Raw genomic sequence first — 18,448 nt, forward strand, 5'->3', positions numbered from 1 at the left:
ATATTACATTGCATCTTTGATCAGGTATGGAATACCATATACGACAGCCAACTGCTTACTCAAGTTACTGCCAACTGCTGACTGCTTACTGCCAACTGTGAGCTGCCTACTGCCAACTGCCACACATATTTGAATAAATTTTATTGTCATATTAATATTTATGTGAATTAAAAAAAAAAGGCGCAAATCAAGGGCATTTTTTCCAAGAGAGTCGCTCTGGTAAAAATAAAATCCAACCCAGAAATTTCTTGACAAGAAAAAATGTACATTTGTAAATCCTTCCCTAAATGTGAAAATTTATTTCAGTCGGGGAGAGGGGGTTTCTAATGCGTCATACCTTCATGTCTATGACATTTTTTTTTATACCAACTTAACACGATTCCGTATTTTCCTGGGGGGGGGAGGGGGTGTCTAAGGTCCCTTTTTATTGATTTTTAATACATTAAATAACTTTTAGTTGGTTTAGTTTGTGCATTAAATAACTTTACAAATTTCAGCGGGGTGGTCCGGATCCCTCTCTCTAGATCTATGCATGTAAAACATCTCTTATTTGTAAAAACAAAGAGATATAAATGTTTGATCGGCGTTTTCTTGGAGGCCGGGTCCAAGGTCAGTTTTAGTTTGTTTAGTTGTGAAACATTATAACACACAGATAACACACGGAGATATATACCTTTCCTTTTAGGAAATTTTTAACTATAGAATATAGTAGAAAAATGTTAATTTATTTTTAAGACATCTTTCTCTGCGAAACGACAAACCTTTTTTTTATTTTATTTTTCTCTCTTCAAAGGTTTTGTTGTCTCGGGGGGGGGGGGGGGGTCTTCTTTAAAAATTAGAAGCAGAAAATAGTCATTTTATTATATACCTATTTAAAAAAAGAATCAAATAAAAAAAATAAACAATGTACTTTATCAATCGCATACATTTTATATAACATAAGTTTAAAAAATGTTGGTCATTTAACCAATTTAATTTTACCAGGGTGACCCTCTTGGAAAAAAATGTCCTTGATCCGCGCCGGTTTTTCCTTCTTCTTCTCTTTTTTTGAAAATTCACATAAAAATCAATATAAAAATAAAATTTATTCATGTTTGTGTGGCAGTTGGCAGTAAGCAGCTGACAGTTGGCAGTAAGCAGTTAGCTGTCGTATATGGCATTCCATAATCAGGTACTTTTATTCAAAAAAAAAACATTAACTAAAAAATCTTTCAAAGCAAAGACAATTATTCATTTTTTGTTTTACGCAGAAAACCGATGATCCGGAAGTATTATACCTGTGCAGTATTTTTAATGGCACCAAATGTTTATGAAACTAAAGCTAATAATTTTATTTTTTATAAGAAATATACAAATGAACAAAATTAACAGAAATAAAAAACAGGAGTTAAATATGTTTTCCATAACCGTTGCTTAAATTATAAAAGAAAATTTACATGACATTTCAGTTGCGACTGCTGCAAATAGGGTACTTTAAACCGATTAACTTTTTGCAAAATCGTCTGATTGCTTGAGATATGTATACTGTACTCACTACTGTAAAGGGGGGGGGCGGGTTCCAGCACCCTCGTCCTCATTGTAAAAAAAAAATTATTTCAGAAAGTAGACACTTTTGTTGTAGAGTTGCATTTCCCTCACAGCCAACCCCCATCTGCTCCACAAGGAATCGTACTCTAGAGCAGAATTTCCCTCCAAGAACCACCAGAACCAAATTACTCCTTGAAGTTCTCTCTTTATCAGAATAGGACCCCCAACCCTTGTCATATAGAGAGTAAATATAAACCATAGCCGCATTTATAATGAAATAAACGACAAAAAGATTTTTAAATGGTAAATTAGTGTTTTTCAACTTATGTACATTTAGGAAGTATATATTTCAATTCATCAACCAAAATGTTAAGCTTTCAAAAGAAACGCAAATCTCCCCAGATTAGATGTATTAACACCTCTAGTGGCTCAGCGGTAGATGTATTTTAATGTTCTTTTTGACAAGGCTGTTTAAAGATTTTTTTCATAGAAAGTCCCTTATTTATGCATACTTTTTGCTACTTATATTTTGCTTGAATCCAATGAACGGAAGAATTGTTTGAGTTCGTATCATGTGAAAACGAATTAATCATTTCATAAATACAGAGTAAGTTATCTCCTTTTATTTCATACGTCTACTGATTTTTTCCTCTATAAAAGTTACGCAGTAAAATGTGAATAATTCCCTAGAAATCTCTGCGAGTGGACTAATCCCCGTGAGATAGTTACATATTGTAAATGATCTAATCCCTGCTTCGGAAGTTAATTCCCCGGTTATCTGTTACATGTATCTCTAGATTTTACTTTTGCATCGGTTCTAATATGCTAAGGGGCTAATCCTCGTGCGTTAGTCCGGAAGCTAATACCCGGTCATTCGTAATCCTTAATTTTTTTAATTACTTTTATATCGGTATAATAGTCAGAAAGTATATAATTGGTGATTTAGCAAGATTCTAGTTCCCCCTGACCAGGACTATTTCCCGAGACACAGCCACTATTATCCGCTGACTAATGAAACCACGCCCTCAAAATGCAAGCGTAGCAACAATCAACACTGCTTGATGACGGTGATAGTATAAAAAAAAATATTGATTGTGCAGAATTCATGCGCGTAAGGTTCATAATACCCCCGCTTGAACAGTGGGAGGGTATATATAAAAAGAATGGTATGCCCGACCGTCCGTCTGCACGTCCGTCTGTTACGTTTGGGGTACCCATCTCTTATCTGCAACTCCTCTCCTACCACTGAAGGAAATTCAATGCAAACTTTCACAGAATCTTTATTACATATTGCCATTGTGCACCTCTTATTTTACTTTTTCATCTGACACCTATTTTTGTGATTTTCCAGAGCAAAACGTGGATACTGCCATTATATTCATATGGGAGGTGGGGGTATTATTTAGTGAGCTCATTGCTCACAGTACCTCTAGTTGTAATATGTTTTCATAGAATTCGTATTTCGTGAGGCTAAAAAAACATTAGTTTTCGTTGGAGTGGACGGTATTGATAGGATACTTATCCAATATATTAATCTACCCACGAAATAGGTTTTTTAAGTTTGGGCGAGTTAACGTTTTTTTTTTTTTTTTTTTTTTTTTTGCTTGTCAAGAAATTTCTGGGATTGGAATTTTTTTTTTGACTTGGTGGACCCCCCTGGAAAAAATTTCTAGATCCGCGCCTGCTTTAGCCGCGGGTTTGAGACCGTATAAACCGATGTCCCGTGTCGCAGTAGGTGCTGGCACAAAAATGATCCATCACTGCTCAATGACCCTGGTTGCCGAGTGAAGGGCAAATTTTGGAGCTCTCCACCGGAAAGTGGTGGCGTACGTTTACATATGAGTGAAGAGTTCTCCAGAGGAATCCATTAATCAATTTCATGCATTTCATGCAGTATATAATAACAGGTTTGTTATCATGTTAAGGACAGATGATACGAACAAAAACTGATCGTATAGATGGGAATCTTTTCTTGAATATTTTTTGATTGTAAATGATTAAAAATATACATTTAAAAAATACATGTACTAAGAAATTTTAATTTACTTAGATGTTCAATTTTCCATCTTTCTGTGACTATCCTTAGTTTTCTACACACTTTTTTCTCACCTTAAATCCCATTAATGATTATCTTTCTAATGTTTGATAAATGGCTAAAATTTTACTTAGCGTTGGGGCTAAGTTATGAAAAAGCTGTTCTTAAGCTGTTCTGCTGCCAATAATCTTAAGGATTAACTTTATCACTGCTGTAAAAAAGTCGTGAACAAGGAGATACTTTTTTGACATATAAAAAAACACTAATCAATCAGTTGCAAAACAATTCTTCAATTCGTTTATCTCTTCATTTTACATATTACACAGACATTTTAATAACTCGAATACGCTTATTTCTAGTTCTGTTATTCTTTACTTTAACAGATATCAACTCTAAGGAAAAATTATTTCGAGATAATTAACTCGTTTAAAAGAGGTAATTATTATACAGTTAAAGAATGTCATTAAGGGGGGTTAGCAAGATTCCAGATCCCCAAGGTCAGGACCTGGTTGAGGGGAACTGGAACCTTGTTTACTCCATCAATGATATACATTTTATATATACAATTATACCTACACAAAAATAATAATAAATTATATATTAATGAGGATTGTGGTGTTATGGATAACTGAGAATAAGCTTTTGGGGGCGGGGACTAGCTCATTTGATTAAGCCAGTTCTCCTTGGGCGAAATTCTACTATAGAGCTAGTTTTACGATGGGTGAGATTATAAAGGGGAAAGACCGATATTTGTATGCATTACATTTGATTATAACCGAAAAGTAGAGGACGCATGAATGGATAATGAAGAATATCAGTAAGCTGTATGGACATTCGCGAATCAGTACAAAAAAGATCATAAAAAATACAGCATAACAACAGAAAGAATTTTGTAATACTAGTATATCTTGGGAATAAATTAAAAAAAAATATCTTAATCAAATAGGGAACTGTGTGTATAAATTATCACAATACAATGGAGGACATTTGTGTATAAAAAACGTCAACACAATAGGGGACATATTTTGTGTATAAAAATACACAATACAATAGGGGACATTTGTGTATGAAAAACTACAACACAATAGGGGACATATTTTGTGTATAAAAATACACAATACAAAAGGGGACATTTGTGTATAAAAAACTACAATACAATAGGGGACATAATTTGTGTGTAAAAATTCACAATACAATAGGGGACATATTTGTGTATAAAAATTCACATTACAATAGGGGACATTGTTGGTATAAATGGTTATAATACAAAAGTGGACATTCCTGTATATAACATGCAAATACAAAAAAAAATGTGAATGACGTATGTATATACAGGTACCTTAGGCTTATCAAAATACAAGAAGGAACATGTTTATGAATTATTCTAATACCTCAATGGAGAAGAATTGAGTGAAAATACGGAGTGTTTTTTAAAAGGTAGCAATTATAAAATTTAAGATGCCGAAAAGCTATTCTCTGATAATAATTACTTTTGATTCTATTTTGTTCGGATGAAAGCTTGAAATTGAGTTTGCATTTTGTTTAGGAATTAAATACATTTAATGTGGAACTCCTATCCACACCTCATCAAACCTCCAAGCGTATAAATCAATGTTAAAGTGAAGTAATGATAACATCGACAGTAGTGTACTTATTCTTAAAAATATATGCATGAAATAATTTGAAAAGAAACAATATATAAAGCTGTCAAGAAATTATTTACTTCCTTTAAATGACCATCCGACATTTTTTTATAGAAAAAGTATATCATCAGTAGATTTTATGTCTTAATGTATAGTGCTTTGTATCTTTTAATCGAGGTAGAATATCAAATATAATTATTAGTGTTGAATTGTACGGTACACATATTATATTTCCAAATAAACAAAATCTGTTTTCAGAATCCGTATATACCCCCCCCCCCCTCCCGTCGAAATTACTAGATCTGCTTATGGGAGAGAACAAATTCATCTTCATGGTATATATTGAAAATTCAAGATCTTGAAAGAAGACAATTATAAAAAAAACATCTTTAAAGAGTTTATATATGTTATAAAGTTATTTGAATGATTGGAAACTTAATTCGTTGCACGCGACGTCATTTTATGTTCTTACTGAATAACGACGATACCTTTCTGAAATTTTGACCTTAAGGTCGTATGCAACATACTTTGAACTTTATTGAGCTTTTACCTGGAGTTGAATTCTACTAGATGATTGACCTGTGTGCAGTACTTTAAATTTTTCTATTATTATGGATTTGCACACCTCTTCTAAAACAAATTTCGAAAAAAATCTGTAAATTGTGCTTTGTAATTTTTGTATACTTTTCTTTGAATAATGGGAACATTTTCATAATTTCGAAAACCCTGGTAATGCATGCTGATTTTTTGTCTATAAACATCTGATGACACTATAATCTTAAATTTAGAATATCTTGAAAAATTATCAGCAGGTAAGGTACCTTGCGTATGTCCTTAAGGACCCTTTTTTCATAAAAGCAGTCAAATGATTAAATATTTTTTCTTCATTATTCTTTACGCCTTCTTCCTTTCTATCTTTCGACTGTGATCAAACGTAAGCATTGTACTACTCTATATGTCCATGCATAACAACTTCCACGTACCGACGTACCGGGAGTGGACTGCTACTTATTCTGTGTATTATAAAAATATAATTATTTTTATATTTTTAATTTGAAAATACTAGTAGCAGATATAATGGTTGTCCGAATATTTACAATGGTTACTGGTTAATTACAGATAAAGGATCCTTTTAATTAATCAGATTTATTGAAAATACTCTATATAAGCTAACTGTATGAATCGCACAGGTTTAATATATAGGTTTTTTTTCAATATCTCGTCTTCACACACTTCGAATTCTAAGGGGTATGATCAGATCGCTGTGGCATATAGACAGCATACAATTAAGGAATCACTGTCGAGTTAGTATAGTATGCCAGGGCATCAACAATAGTGTGAAACATGGGATAATTTGCATTATGGGCGAAGCCTAGTCAATGATTCCTTATACTTCCATGTCATTGTGAAAATAAAATTTTAGATTTAGACTTAAATAAAATGCAGACATAGATTTAAATTACACGATGATTCCCATCCCAATTTCAATAGCCATCGACCACTGAAGTCAAACACAACAGCAGCCGCTCGAGATTTTCATGCAAATTTGGCCTCCTTAGCGTTAGACTCGCAGACAGATGCGCACGAGATTTGCATGCATATAAGGCCTCCTTAGCTCCTGACCTATTGACCTGTCTAACTTACATTCCGGTATAATTACCAATGAATTAACTCCGCTAAGTTTCAAAGAGTTATCACAGAGAGAAAAATTAGAAATGGAAATATTACAGCATACCCCCCCCCCTTCCTTCTCTTCAACGCCACATTAAACATTTCGTTTTCATGAAGCGAGGCATTTATTGATATTTTTTTATTCCAGTATCTCTCCCCTTCAGAATCTCAGACTGTCGAAGCTTTATTTTAAAATTTTATTGTTGTTAATAGCCCTCCTGTGATCATCAAAAATTTCGACAATTTATACTTTCAATTTGGTATGCAACATAATTTGGTCCAACGCACTTTGTGCAGATGTCACCTATATTTGTACGAGAGTTAAGATATATCTTTTTTTTGCAATTCAGGTAAAAAAAAATGGAAAATTAATTCAGAACTTAGCGCTGCTTTTTGTCCAAGCAATAAATATACAGTTTTCACAATGGATGGGACTGTAGCTCTCCAGTCTGTCAAAATATTTTTTCGGAGAACTACCGTTCTGCAGCTAGCATTTGCCACACCACTATTACAAGGCACATTATAGGAATCCCATGCATGTATATGGATATGTGTACCATCCTTAGCTATGCAAATAACAGCCTAGAAATAAAATGGTAAAAACACTGTAAGCTGTTACTTTTCAACACCAACCCCGCTCTAATCCCCCCCCCCCCCAAAAAAAAAAATGCATGACAACTTTCAATTCTGGTGAAATGTATATTTACAGGAAATTCTTTAATTAACTATGCGAATAATACCAAAGTATATTTATTTAAATGAGTATTATTTTGTCACTAAATCAAGAATCATGTTTAAGCTTAAGAAAATCAACCCTACTGCAGCATTCAAACATAATATAAACAATATTATTTCGAATTATCGACTTAAGTACTCCACTTTTTTGCAAAGATATACATTATGTGGACATTGAAAATAGGGTTAACGGTTTTATTGGGGGTTAGCCCCTTTCAATATTAGCTCCCCCCCCCGGTTTAATTTTCTTTTGACGCCTATGAATTATGCTGAATGTATCGCAACTGCTGATCGTCAATCATCAAACTGCAATAATGCATGGTTTATAACGTGCAAACTGCCCCAAGTTATGTTAGAATTATCGAATTATTCGAATAACTTAAGTTTAAATTACCTTCATTCCTTAAAAAAATTATAGGCTCGATTAAGAAACTTAATTTACATGCGTAAGTACAAAGTCAATCGTACATCTATAATCCAGATGTTCCATTAACACGAACGTTTGTCAGACTGGCTGATGATTATACCCTAGTAACGTAACATAATATGTGTAACTTTAAAATCTAAAAAAAAAATACGGACTTAAAAATAAGAAAGATAATATATCTCAAGGTAATGTTTGTTTCAGGAAAGGTCACGTGACACGTTTTTCACTATACTACCGGGGACACGTGTGTAACCCCCAAGTACGAACCTTCGCTCATTATGAAAAGTTCACACTAACACACATCTTTTAATCCTAACTAACCGGGGACATTTTTCAACATGTTAAAAAATGGATTTTTTCGGCTTTTTGGGGTAATTAAACATCCCTGATTTCGAATTTGGCGCTATTTTCAATCGGAGACAACCGGGGACGTCCCCGGTTGGAAGGTCGTCCCCGGTTGGAAGGTGTGTAAACAAACAAATGTCCCCGTTTGATACCCTTCACGCACCCACACACACACACACACACACACACACACACACACACACACACACACACATATATATATATATATATATATATATATATATATATATATATATATATATATATATATATATATATATATATATATATATATATATATATATATATATATAAAGCACTAAAAAACCAACAACACTGTATATCCTAAATGTCGGATCTACCGAGTAGATACAAGGTCACGGATGGAAATTTATATAAAGCATTATAAATGACCACGACACGAACATTTTATAGGGTTACTTTGCGTGCTTCGAAATAAGAAATTTCCTGCGCCGATAATATTTATTCATTTAGCGAAAATGTCGTTTGAACTAGGTAAAGTCTTACGTTTAAGTTTTTGATACTCTTTCTGCTAGCTGCAGATCTGTAGCTCTGCGAAAAAAAATATTGATAGACCGGAGAGCTACAGAGTCACCCATTGAAAAAACTGTACGTTTATTGGGCACAAAAAAGTGCGCTCGGTTCTCGATTTATTTCTCCATGTTTTTAAAACTGTATTCTCAAAATATTACTAACCGTGTCTTCCTAACATATTCTTTTACACTTTCGACAACAAAACATTCCTCATAATGGTTGTTAATGGCCCTCCTGATCCTGTTATTGCAATCATCGAACATTTCGCTTATTTATACTGCCATTTTGGTTTTAAAGATAATTCGACCCAATATGCTTCGTTCGGATGTCAACTATGAGGGTACTCGATAGGGGAAAGAGGAATTTTTTGAAATCTTCCATATTTTACAATTAAGGTTAGAATTTGGAAGAGTTAATCAAGAACCGAGCGCACTTTTTGTGCGCAATAAATATACAGTTTTTTAAATGGGTGGCACTGTAGCTCTCCGGTCTATCAATATCAATATCAATATATATATTTTCGGAGAGCTACAGATCTGCAGCTATCTTTCGGCATGGTATTGATGAGACATAATTGAAATTTCAGAAATTAAAATGGCAGCATATTTTCTGAAACACTCTGCACATGACGTAAGACAAATACTACAATGCTTTTTTCTGAGTTATGAAATGAAGGAAGATTCCAGTAATTCTTACATGCTTAAGGTTCATTTTGAAAATGTTTTCCTCTTTTACAGAAGGCCAGATGTTTTTTATATCCTGTTTAAGTTCAATCCAGGTCTTTTCTTCTTGATCTTCATCGCTGCTGTCCTCATCACTGTCCCCATCTCTCGCTATTGTGTCCCACTTATTTGTAATAAAGATTACTTCTCTTGGATCAAAGCATGGCATCTCATCTTCTAACTGTAGTTCAATTATTGACCTCAGAATCTCCGGAAGCTTTGAATAGTTTAAGTAGTAAAAAGTTATTCGACTTTGAAGATAGAATGCTTATTTGCATATCCCAGACAAAAGCACAAGTTAACACTTCAAATAAAAGAAAAACTCTACTGTGTGTAGTCATTATAGTCGTTAATTCACGAATATTTTCTTAAAAAGCATTTTGCCATGAAAAGGATTTCCTAAAGTAGATTTATATATATTAAGTCCGGAACCCATGGACAGTTTGAGACTTAATCATGTTCAAAGTTTTACACTTAGTTATATGAGGGAGAGAAACATTTGAAAAAAAAGAGAATGGTTTCAGAATGATGCAAAAACATGGATGATTAGATAAAATTTTAAAGCATCTTCATATAGTATGCATGCACACCAGTAATAATATTAGCTTAAATCACTACCATAAGTGTAAGGTGGGGCCATAAAAGACACTTATCATTTACATAGAAAAAGACCATAGGAATGAAATATGCTGATAAAGAAAACAAGGACGAAAGTGACACAGTGTCTTTAAATGAAGCTTGTTTACTCTCAAATTTTAAGAATGAATATGACTTAGCAAAGAAAAGTACCCGATCATTCTGCATGCCACCAGCACTTCCTACATCAACAACAAAAATAAAAGAAACTGCATAAGGGAGGTACTCCATAACTTTCTTGCTCACTTCTCCTGAACCACCAATTCCTGGAGTATCAACTATGATTGTGTTGCCCTGTCGGAGTGATAGATTTAAAAAATTGAAAAAAAAAATGCAATATAAATAAAATAAAATCACGTGTATTATTTAAGAAATAAGGTATCATTTCTTGAGTTTTTTTGAGATGTAAAACGGGTTGGTCACGTGATCAAATCCCATCAAGCCCGAAGGGCTTTATGGAAGATTTGATCATATGCCAACCCGTTTTACATCCTAAATAAACTAAAAAAATTATGCTTTATTACTTATATTTACATTTGTGACTTATTCATACTTTAAATTTACCTGATTGTTACTTTTAACGTGTGAAATGCGTTATTTTTCAAACTAAACGGAATGTATGTAATCAACTAAACGCGTATCGACCCTTTATGAAGTCAAAGAGAAATTACGTCGAAACGTTTATCCAAACGCACATCGATGACCTCTTGACCCCGTACCTGTATTTATACAGTTATACATACGCATTGCTTTCAGTAGTGTTATATGAAGGAAAACATTTGCAAATGTAGATATTATGGTAGAACACATCACTTTCGCAGAATGTGACTAAGTTTATAAAACCACTCCGTTGACATGACGACGTTATATATATATATATATATATATATATATATATATATATATATATATATATATATATATATATATATATATATATATATATATCAGGCTTGAGGTAATGGTAATTGTAATGGTAATTGTAATTGTAATGCATTACATGAACTCAAAGTAATGCTAGTAATGTGTAATGCCCAAAAATTTGCATTACATGTAATGGTAATGTAATGTTATGCATTACTTCATAAAATCCAGTATAATGCTGGCATTACATAGCATTACACAGCATTATTTTGCATGTACCTATTTTAAGATATTGAATTTGACATTGATGATGGAAATTATTGTTTAGGTTATTTTTATTTGATTATTTATTTACTTCTGCAAATGATAAAATTGAATGGAAGAAGTTAAACTATTTTAATAGAATTTCTGTATCTATTTAAATGCACTTTTTGCTGTTGAAAGTACAAATACATTACAATTAAGTTTTCAAACGTATTTCAGATAAGAATTGATTTCAAAGAATTATATAAAATAGTTTTAAAATATCTTTTTTTAAAAAATCGCATATGAGATACATTAATTACTGTACACTGTAAACTGACAATTGCCACCTTTTCAATAACTAGAATGTCATCAAAACACACTATGCCTCTGGGTTATGTAACAATATTAAAACAATGCATTGTTTAGAGAAATGCTCCATATTACCAGTCCATTGCCCCTGACTGTGTTTATAAAACAATTAATTCAGAGCTGGTCTAACTTGTACTGACCATTATAAATCCAATCATGTACCAAGTAAAAAAAAGACATGCAGGCATTCTGCTAAGCAGATCAAAATGCACATCCTGTGTACTTTTTCGAAAAGTTTGTCAATGCATTTATTTTTTCATAAGGTACTAATCAAAATAGCCTATATATGCTTTATGTTTATATTATATATATATATTTTAATATATTTATTTATATTTATATTTATTATAATATATTTATTTTGTAAAGCTTCTGATGATAGAATGAAAGGCCTAAAGCTTTACTGAAGTTTTTCGTGTTTTTCTTTTTATTTCAAGTATTTAATACCGACCACTGAAACTTTTAATTGGATTATCTATATTTTAATATATATATATACATCACCTTCAGAAAAGGTATCGGAAATCCTACGTCTACAGATCGAAAATCTTTGCTGTCTTTCGAAGACGTCATATCTGTTAATCTTTTCAATGTATCCCTTAATATCTTTTCTCCAATCTCTGTTTCGATACTGCACTGTAAAGGAATTATTTCTGTTTCCCCATTTAAGAGTTCAGTTATAATCTTTATATCTTCAGAATTTCTTATTTTACAAATTGTAGATGTGGATTCTTTATTTCTGCCTTTGAATATCCTTTTCTGTAGTAGCTTGTTGATTAACGTTGATTTCCCTGCACTCGTTTCACCTAAAAAGAGAATTTTATTTAACTGCATTCTAGTCTCTTTTAAAGTAATTTATACTATGATATTTCCATTTCTATTTGTATTCTCTGTGATAACTCTTTTAAGAATAGATATTTTGATATCTTGATAATTCTTCCGACATGTAAACTTTTCCAAGCGATACCTCAGGAACTATGGAGACCTAATACACACGTGAATATCTTGAGTCCGTCTTTGAATCTGAGATGCTAAAGAGGCCTTATATGCATGTAAATCTCGTGCAACTGTCTTTGTGTTTGACGTCAAGGGACGGGGTTATTGAAATTGAAATGGTAGGCCTCCTGTATTTTAAATCTATGAATGTATATTTTCAAAATGTAAATTTGTAATTTTATTTCATTATGCAATGGCAATACAAGAAATCACTGTCTATTTATTAGAATATGCCAGGGCCATTAACGATAGCTGGAAACGTGTGATAATTTATTTTATGCATAACGGATTTCGTTTGTTATGCAAATTATCCCGCAACAGATTCCCCTTGTAATACTTTGATTCCTCTTGTAGCCTCAACCTACCCATTTGAGGATTTCCATCACTAATGGGACCAAATTATCTACCTTTAAATGTCTGTCAAGAACATAATACTCTGATTTTATATTAAAGCATTTTATAATAGAAAAGGATTGTCCTTGAGAAAGTTTTAAAAATGTCAATAATTAAGAAGTTGTAAATTAACAAAGAATTCATTGAATTCTATGGGAAAAGCGTTGTTGTTTTTTTTTTCAAAATAAAAATTCAAATAATTTGAATATCAGTAAATCCTGCTGATAAAAGGAATGACAATTGAAAACAACTTTTTTACAGTTAATTTTTTTTAATTAATTGTTTTATTAGTTAAAAAAAAGGTCATAGTTCAAGGTCACAACACCCCAATATACATACTAATGCAAATAAATGGGAAGTATGTCTAAATAAACTGAGTATTCAGTGCCTACATATCTGTTATGTATTCAATTGCATTGAATTTGATCCTATTAGGTATTGAATGCCTTAACCATGTTTTGAACAATTAAGAATTAACAAACATCGGGAACCTTTTAGAAAATTTTGAGCTGTACTGGTCTAATTATTACTGAGAAGAAAATATTTTTAAAGGTTTTTCCATTATGTTTCAATTTTAAACTTTGATTCACTAAAATGGCCTCTCCCTTACCCGGGGGCCTTGGAACAACTCAGGAAACATAACTGCATTTTCCAATCTTTACTGCCGAGTTTTCAAATCACCTTGAAAAATAAATTCTAATACTTTTTTTTATATTTTTTTTCAGTCTATCTTTACAAAAACAATATAATGATTGTAATAGATTTTATTTCCATTAAATGTGTTGAACAGAGTAATTTATTGTACAATATATTACCTGCAACTACAATTCCATGATCCTCCTTTAACAAATCTTTCTTACATTTTTCAATTTTTCTCAAATAGTCTGGATTGGATTCGTGTAAGTATTTCCTTAGGCCGTCGTCAAATTCATCACTCTCAAGAATTTTCTGAAGTTCTTCAAACAAGATACTTAATTTATTCTGCGGACTTTCTGTTGGCGGCCGAACCATTAATCTTAATAAAATTGTAGATATGTAAATAATATGCGCTTTAAAATATGAAATATATTCAATAAACAGTAAATAGTCTGTATTTTTTTTTCATACATTGGCATTTTTTTAATAAACCATAACATTTCACTGCAAATGTTTTTTTTTTCCATTGCTGGGAGAAGGCGCGCGAAAATACGATACAACGATAAATAGGTGTAACGTTGATATTTGACCCGGATTGAAAATTAATCCGGGTCAACTGAAACTATATAGTGTAAGAAAAGAAATTATTTATTCTTCATTTTTTTATCTTAAGTGAAAATTTCCGTATTTGTAAAGTAATATTCCGCTTTCACCTGTTTATGGTATGACGGGTGAAGCGTTGCATTGTTATATTTTTTCGTTATTTTTATAAAAAAGATTTTTTTTTTCTTTTTCTAAATCATGTCATTCCTGTTCGAAAAAAATATTATTCCTATAGGTAAGTTCTTATTCTTGTGCGAAAAAAGTTATAACTGTTCGAGAATACATCACCTTTACATATAACTTGTCATTTTATTCGAAAATATACGATTCCTATACGACATTTTGTCATTTCTAAAATGATTTGTATTCGATAATCATGATAAACATGTAATTCTTATTCAAAGTTGCATGGATACAGATTTGAAATTAATATTTTCTGTATGATATAACGACTTATCGACTTACAGTGTAGATATTTTAAAAGCATTCCACACCAAAAATTAAAAAAAAAGTATTTCATCTTAAAGTTAATGAAAATTAAAATTTTTAGATGGGTTTGACTGACACATCCTAGCACTCTCACAAATTTTACTTTTATATTGAATTCTCAGGAAAGGTAGCAATCTTGTTATAATTATGCATTAATAAACTTTGTTCAAGAAAAATAATTATATTTAAAATAGAAGTGTTAGATCGCACAACCCCTTCAATAGTATCGTCATCCCGTGCTAAGTATTATGTACAGAGTTTTACAAATAGATCTCACCTGCGAAAGATACAGTTTTTGTAAACTGGGCACGAGTTCTGTTATTGTTGATGTTTAAGATTCACTGGGAGCTTTCAGTTTTTAAAGTCTGTTTACCACGACTGACAATATACTGTATGTATGGTTTGCTTTCAAACATTTCTACTCTGAATTTTCTGGATGATAGTTTTCATATTTTTTCATTTATAAACAAGATTGCCACTTTTCTTAGTATTCAGAAAAAAATTAAATTTTATAATAGTGTCAATCAAACGCGTATAAAAAATTGAAATTTTAATAACTTTGTTATAAAAATTTGTTATAAAAATTTGTTATAAAACTTTGTTATAAAAATTTTGTGATGTAGTAAGATTTTTAATATATTTTTGTTTGAAATGCTATTAAACTATATTAGTCGTACTATTATAAAGAAAATATTAGCTTCAAATCTGTGTCCATGCACCTTTAATTGAATTTACGACCAGATCCAGTTTTGTCATATTTCCCAGAATGTAATTATTGAAAAAGAAACGGAAAAGCGTCGTAAAAGAGAGATAATATTTTAATTTGCAATACAATAAGAAGCTTATCATATAAAAATCGAATGGCGTTTTCGACCAACAACTTTATTGCATATGATAAAATTATCAAATAGGAAGGACAGAGTTAGCTAATAGGAATTGCATGTTTTTAAATATGAATGACATCGAAAAGGAAACGCATGTTTTCAAAAGGAATGATATATTATGACATAGGAATCATATTGTCATATTTCTTCCAAATGGTAATAGCAATTTATCAAATACAAATTACAAGTTATCAAATAGGAATAACTACCAATCGAATAGAAATCACATTAAATAGAATTAGAATGACATCATTTAGAATAAGAATTATCTAATTCACAAGACTATGCTCCGAAAACGATCAATTTTTAAGCCAAGCAGGCTATACTATTGACAGATAGGTTTGTTACAGAGATTTCAATAATCTTGTTATAAGTCATTACTTATATATCATGGTTGCTACATTGATTTGTTTCACAAATATACCATATAATAGGATTCGATTTGGCTGGTGTGTTTCATTCTAAATTTTAGGGCTTTGGATTTGGTTGATTTTTATACTGAATTTGACTATATGAGATGGTTTGCACACCTGATCAATATATATAAGGCTCACTTTTTAGACACCAGATTTCCAGGATTTTTGTTTTATGTCCTATCATAGATTTGCAGTTATTTATTGGTGATATGGGGTTTAGATTGTATTTTCAAAAAATAAGGTTGTCCTGCTTGAAGATAACTGAATCCGTATACTGATCAAAATGTACATATATACAAGGTTGATAGGTTTATTTCTATTATTCTTGAAAAGGGAAAAATTGAAACCAAATTTTAATATAGAGATACTATTTTATTCCGTAAAATAACTTTACAGTTAAAAAAATGTTCAAACTCTGCGGTGGGGTCAATATTTAACAAGGTCAATTTTCAACTTGCTGAGATCATCGGAAAAAAATTATCACGTTTTTGAAATATGAACCAGGATATAAATTTAACGACTTTTGGTCTCAATTTTCAATGTAAAAAACCCATACGTTCAATATTCAACCTTGCCAAATAAACCCTGGGTCAATTTTTAACTTGGGTTAATATTCAACATTTCACCGGCCCACGGAACATCTAAGAAACTGTAATTAAGGTCAAATTTTCAATCAAATTTTGAATGCCTATTATTTCTTTAACTTATTCTGTGCGTTTGAAGATATCAAATTTTTATGACTCAATGTAAAAAAAAAAATACGTTTCATTTGGGCAGCTTTATTTCCACAAAACTATAATACAACCTAGATTTCGACTTTAGGAATCATTATACCACTGATCTATAACAAAAACATTTCAGCATCATTTTTATGACGATTTCAAATATACAATAAAAAGTCATTGCACGATCTATACTTAAGGACAGATGATACAACGTCTAAATAGATGCTTGGATTCGTATGTATTATTTGGCCTAATTGCATTGCAAATGAGGCAAATGATAAATTTCTAGAATGTCAGGAAATTGTAAACCTTCTGTGATGTTCAAAGGTCTTCTGCCCTATTGAAACTATCCTTATTAATCTAAACAAAATATTTTTTACTGTGAATTCCATCTTTGTCGAAATTTGAAAAAAAAAATAAAAACTAGGCGGCGAAAGTTATTAATTTTATTCATTTTATAATGACACAAGTTGTTATTTTCAAATTTTTGACAAAATTTTGTTTGTATCATCTGTAATTAATTAAATTAACAAAATAAAAAAAAAATGAGCATTACAATAAACTACAACACCTCCTGCTTTCCTTTATATGAAATAAGTTCAAAAATTTTCATTTTGTGGGTTGTTGTTGAACCTTTAATATGCATAATTTGTTAAAAGGCATATGTATAGATTAGTAAATCTTTCTTCCTGAAAATCTTCTCGATCAGTAAGGAAGTAAAAACAGCAATTAATCTATTAATTAAATAATTAAAATAATGTTAACAATTTTATTAAATGTTTAGAATATATAGTTTACATGTAAATCTCATGGACAGAAACTATAAAGTGATTAAAACAGACAAATTGACTTTGCAATGCATGTAAAAGATTCAAATAAAAGGAGTCAAGATTAGTTTTAACGCAAAGTAGAAGAAACTCTTAACATGAAGTCGCGCAAATATCTCAAGTGTTTTTTTCTTTTAATGTTTACGAGATGAACGATCCGAACTCTTAGAAATAATGAATATGCTTACCTGCTGGGTTCAGTTTTGTTATCAGAAGGGTATTCACTCTTGCTTGAATCTTCTGTTGACTATTAGGAAAATACAAACGTATGGGTGGAAGTAAAAATAACTCATTATTAAAAAAGCTTCTTATAGTAGTCTGTATTTTCCTTTAAGATTTAGTGATTAAAGTGTTAAACTGAACATTGGAAGAATTATAAGAATAATTACATGCAAATATGTTTCAAAAAGATATATAGACAAAATTATACATTATACTTAAAGGGAATGCATATTTTACGCTCATGTATATATATCGATTTTTTTATTCTAATTTTTCCATACCTGTTTGATTTTAAACTCTTCATCTGTAAACTGGTCTTGTGAACCAGGAAGTTCATTTACTACCATTTGTGCATAGGGAATAGAGAATTACTTGTTAATTTGATTTTCAGTATTCCTTGGTACCTCATGTGCTGGTTTTATGAAATGTTAAAATATATAAACTAAGTCAAAGGGTATAAATGCACAGAAGCTATTAAGTAA

General features: G+C 31.3%; 1 protein-coding gene across 1 annotated transcript in view; it reads right to left on the reverse strand.

The window, feature by feature from the left end:
• LOC134248579 (uncharacterized protein in xynA 3'region-like) overlaps positions 1–17,990 on the reverse strand; it is a 30,479-nt gene extending 12,489 nt beyond the window's left edge. Inside the window, exons 1-5 of the mRNA XM_062730996.1 lie at positions 17,933–17,990; positions 13,980–14,179; positions 12,280–12,581; positions 10,450–10,590; positions 9,635–9,877 (exon numbers count right to left, since the gene is read on the reverse strand). Coding sequence (XP_062586980.1) covers positions 9,635–9,877; positions 10,450–10,590; positions 12,280–12,581; positions 13,980–14,175 — 882 coding nt within the window. The 5' untranslated portion in view covers positions 14,176–14,179; positions 17,933–17,990. The remainder of the gene's footprint in view (positions 1–9,634; positions 9,878–10,449; positions 10,591–12,279; positions 12,582–13,979; positions 14,180–17,932) is intronic.
• Between the last annotated feature and the right edge of the window lie 458 nt (positions 17,991–18,448).

This window comes from Saccostrea cucullata, unplaced genomic scaffold, assembly GCF_032062105.1.
Source record: "Saccostrea cucullata isolate Sc308-1 unplaced genomic scaffold, CSIRO_AGI_Scuc_v1 ctg1945, whole genome shotgun sequence".
NCBI lineage: Eukaryota > Metazoa > Mollusca > Bivalvia > Ostreida > Ostreidae > Saccostrea > Saccostrea cuccullata.